Below are 4,660 nucleotides of genomic sequence, written 5' to 3' on the forward strand. Positions count from 1 at the left end.
GTGTGCTTGCCAGAAAGACAGAGAGAGACAGAGAGCTCGAAAGCGAGAAATCACCCCCCTCAAGGGGATGGCCACGCCTCAATCCCTTCTCCTCCATTCTCCTCTCAGGATCTTGTCCACACATGCACATGCGCCTGGCTTGAGTTTAAGCCACCAGGTCCGGGACTCGAACCATGGTCAACTACATGGGAGTGCAGCGACATAGCCATTACACCAACTGTTGGTCCCCCACTTTTTTTTTTTTTTAATTTGCCAGAGGGTGCACATATGCTTGCTAGACAGAAAATGAAGAAAAGTGAGAATGCATCCCCCAATGGGGGATGGTCACGCCATAATCCTTTCTTCATCTCTCCTCTTTTTTCAAGATTTTGGGAATGTCAGTTTATATGCCCAGCATGTTTCTTTCTTTTTTTTTTCCTTTTTTTTTAATGAGAGATTTTTGCTATAGGGGGTATATGCTTGTCAGAGAGACAGAGACAGAAAGAGAGAAATTACTCCCTGGGCAGGATGGACATGCCACAATTCCCTCTCCTCCATTTCCCTCTTGAATTTTGGACATGCACACATACACATCTGGCATGAGTTTCAAGCTTCTGGGTCTGGGACCTGAACCACAGTTTACCACATGTGAGTCCAGCGATGTACCCATTACATCATCTGCTGGTTCCCATGTCCAGCATGTTTCTTAAACCACTGGGTCTGGACTCAACCACAGAGTTGACCATGTGGGATCCAGCCACCTAAACCACCATGCCATTGGCTGGCCCATTATTTTACATTTTTAACAATTATTTGATTATGTTAACACAGTCATGCAATGAGATATAAACATTTACAAGTTGAATTTCTTCAGAACCTAAAACTATACCAGTATAAAAATCAGAAGAACATTCTAGGCTAGCTGCATGGCTGGCTGGGTAAGGCAGCCGGCCTTCCCCCAGCCAATACCATGGTTGGTCCCAGAACTAGCAGCCTGAGAAACTCTTCAGGCACATGTGCTTGCATGACGAAATGGAAAGAAGACATTGCAATGTGACCACCTACCCTCCCCCCCAGGGGGGTAATACTTTCTCCATCTCTGTCTCTCTCCATCTCTGTCTCTGGTGAGCACACATATCCTCTGGCAATTAGCAAAAAAAAAAAAAGAGGCTGCTAGCTCACTGAAACATCACTATCAAAGCTCATTTTAAGTTTTTTGATCCTTTTTAAAAATTATTTATTTAATTTAATTTATTTATTTATTAAATTTGACTAAAGAGAGAGAGCAGAAGAAAGTGAGAAAGCAAGCTGCCAGATCTGGGACTCAAACTGCAGTCATCCACATGGGAGTCCAGCACTTTAACCACCATGCTACCTGTGAGACCCAAGTTTTTTTTTTTTTGGGGGGAGAGGTTTTTGCCATAGGGCGCGTGTGCTCGCCAGACAGACAGAGAGAGACAGAAAGCGAGAAATCACCCCCCAGGGGGGATGGCCATGCCGCAATCCCTTCTCCTCCAGTCTCCTCTCGGGATCTTGGGCACGAACGCAAACAAGCCCGGCGTGAGTTTTAAGCCACCGGGTCCAGGACGCAAACCGCAGTCAACTATGTGGGAGTCCAGCGACATAGTCATTATGCTAACTGCTGGTCCCGAGACCCAAGTTTTTTGACCCTTTCTACAAGCTCTTGAACACATTATCTGCTTTATCTACACAACACCAGCAGATTAAGACAAGGGACACTTAAAAACCTCTCTGGGCCTCCACCTTCCACATCTGCAAAAAGAAGTGAATAACAATACCTACCTGAAAAAGGTCTCATGAGAATTTAAGGAGTTAATATTTGTAGACTATCTAAGAGTCTGTGGCAACACAAAAGAAACATTTGCAAAATACATTGCAGAAGTAAAAATAAACTATCCTTCCAATTTCCAAGTGGGTAAATGGTCTGCATATTTCCCACAAAATATTTTGCCTAACAGTCTTACCAACAGTCCTTGCAGTTAGGGAGAAAACTGTTCCAAGAAATTATAATTCTTAAACTCATCAAACTCAAAAGGACTTAGGATAAATGGAAGGGAAAAACATTACCTCATGAATTTGTCTAACACATCCTCTACCCACATGTGCATTCGGAGGGACTGAAATCCATAGCGCCAGACTAGTTTAATCATATTAATTATAAACCAGTTGCTCTCCTCAAACACCAGAGTCTCTCCATTATACACCCCCAACAAGCCACCAGAGGCCTCAACGGTAGAGAGACCTGCAAAAACAGAAAAAGAGTAGCTAAGTCAGTGTTTCTATACTGATTGGATGAAGAAGGTAATCTGAAGCTCCCAGGGACACTCTGGGGTGAGTGAATTTGGGGTTCTCCCAATTCTCAGGACAAGCATTCAAGGAGCTGTATCTTTTCCTTTTTTTTTTTTTTTTTTTTTCTTGGAGAGGTTTTTGCTATAGGGCACGTGCACTTGCCAGAAAGACAGTGAGACAGAAAGTGAGAACTCATCCCCCAGGGGAGGATGGACACTCACAATCCTTTCTCCTCCATTATCCTCTCGGGATCTTGGGCACGCAGGTACACGCGCCCAGTGTGAGTTTAAGCCCCTGGGTCCAGGACTTGAACCGCAGTCGACTACATGGGAGTCCAGAGACATAGCCATTACGCCAACTGCTGGTCCCAAGGAGCTCTGTCTTTAGAACAGTGACACACTACTCACTCACTACACTGTTTTAAAGCAGTCTCTGGAAGATGGATCAGAGGACATACAGCATGCAGATATAGCAAAACTTGACTGGCCACTTTTAGTCTAAAGAGGTTAGAAAGTCAAAGGATAAAACCAGAATACCAACTGAATTCCATTTAAAAATAAAAATGTCAGGCAAGAATCTTTGTCATATGAATAGCTCCTGGTAAACAGCTGCCCTCACGGAGGAAATGAAGGTACAGGACATAGGGCATGGGGAAGGCAGCTGAGGGACTCCCAATCCCATTCAGATCCTATTTTGCATAACTGAATATTTCAGATAAGTGGTTGGAAGGCAAAATTACACAATATTCCGGGAAGAAAGCCAGGGGCCTGCCAAATTCCCCCATAACCTGTCTCGCTCCTCTGCTGGTAGGGCGGTAGTCAGTAGACTTAGGTTCTGAGCACGTGTCTACACCCATATCCATGTGAGTGACTTTAAGGCAGACATTGAAGTGAGTCTCATTTCCTCGGCTGTAAAATGAGTATACCGAGGCTTCTGCTAGCTGAAAGCATTCTGATTCTTCCACACAAACCCAGAAGTTTAAGAATTGACATCAGCAGTTATCCCCACCCCCACCTAAAGCTGTAATTCCAGTTAACTGAAGATGTAGATAACTAGTGTCCTATTACAGAAGAGGAGCTCCTAACTAAGCCAGTACCAACCACTAACAGGAAACAAAGGAAAACAGTTGTACCAACTTCTCTGTAAAACTAGTAAGGCAGAAAAGTTTCGGTTCTCCATCTGATAAAAAATATATATATATATATCCAGGAATGATCACACTGAAATCTGCTGAGCTCTAAGACCAAACATGACGTACCCAGGTCTTTGACAAAACGCTTCATGTGCAGATTTAAGGGATGGATGACAGAACCTCCTGCCTCATAGTCTTGTCCCTGCACAGCCATGGTGGCCAGACGCCCTCCCACCTCTTCTCTTTCAAACAGGTCAATCTTCACATCTTTCCCAAATTTCTGCCGCAGATAATAAGCTGCTGAAGTGCCACCAATTCCTGCTCCAATAATTGCTGTGAAGAGAAAAGGGAACAACGTTTTCCCTCTTACCAGCCACATGGGTTTGGTTTTGTCTTTCGAAAGGCCAACTAATAACAAAGGTTACTCAAGGCCATTTCAACATTTTAGGGAAGAGGGTGGGCAAATGACATCTAAGAAGGCAGATGCCCCCGAGATTTTGCCTGCCTCCAGACAACAGCAGTAGATTAATTTATAAACTGGCATCGATTTAATTTTATTCTTGTCATATGGCCAAAGATTCTCACAGGTCTTTGTAGAGGCACTGTGGGGCCTCCTGCATACCCTTTGTAGAGGCACTGTGGGACCTCCTGCATACCCTTCCTGGTGCCCATTCATGGAAACAGAAGAGGTGAGCCATTCCAGCACGCCTTTTATATAAAGTGACCGCCATTTTTGGCTAGCTTTGTTCTGTCTCAATGAAGACAGGTTACTAATTCCGAGAAACACAGTTTGGGGGGCAGGAGGTGCCCGGGGTAAAAACAACAAGGCACCTAAGAACAGAAAAATAGAAGAGTCTTTCCGCAGCTGCATTCATCCTAGGCAAAAAAAAAAAAAAACTAACTTGCCAGCCAGGGGCCCCTGAGAGCAGGCCGACCTCAGCAAAGCGGAGATGGGGGAAGGGGTTTCCAGCCTATCGAGGGAAGCAGACAGGGTATGCCTGTTTGGACTGCTCCTGTGCTGTGTCTGCATGCCCCTGCACGCTGCACAGCCAGACCGGCAGAGGCTCCAGCACCAGCCAGAGGACTGGCTTCCCAGACGAGCAGCAAAGGGAAAGCGACAAGTGGGGCCTGGGCTCCTCTAGAGCCCTAGGTGTCCAGGACAGGGTTGCAGGTTCCTTTGCGCCAGCCTGCCCGCCCACCAACCCGCCCAGGTGGTCATCCACGCCCATTCTTAAAGTG

At 45.6% G+C, this 4,660-nt stretch overlaps 1 protein-coding gene across 1 annotated transcript in view; it reads right to left on the reverse strand.

The window, feature by feature from the left end:
- The window catches only part of PCYOX1 (prenylcysteine oxidase 1), a gene marked incomplete at its 5' end in the record, with an annotated part of 15,384 nt that extends 11,630 nt beyond the window's left edge, over positions 1-3,754 (reverse strand). The window contains 2 exon segments of the mRNA XM_014588905.2: positions 2,068-2,242; positions 3,548-3,754. Of these exon segments, the coding sequence (XP_014444391.1) occupies positions 2,068-2,242; positions 3,548-3,754 (382 nt within the window).
- Between the last annotated feature and the right edge of the window lie 906 nt (positions 3,755-4,660).

The sequence above is a fragment of the Tupaia chinensis genome, unplaced genomic scaffold (genome assembly GCF_000334495.1).
Source record: "Tupaia chinensis unplaced genomic scaffold, TupChi_1.0 Scaffold000316_1, whole genome shotgun sequence".
Lineage (NCBI taxonomy): Eukaryota > Metazoa > Chordata > Mammalia > Scandentia > Tupaiidae > Tupaia > Tupaia belangeri.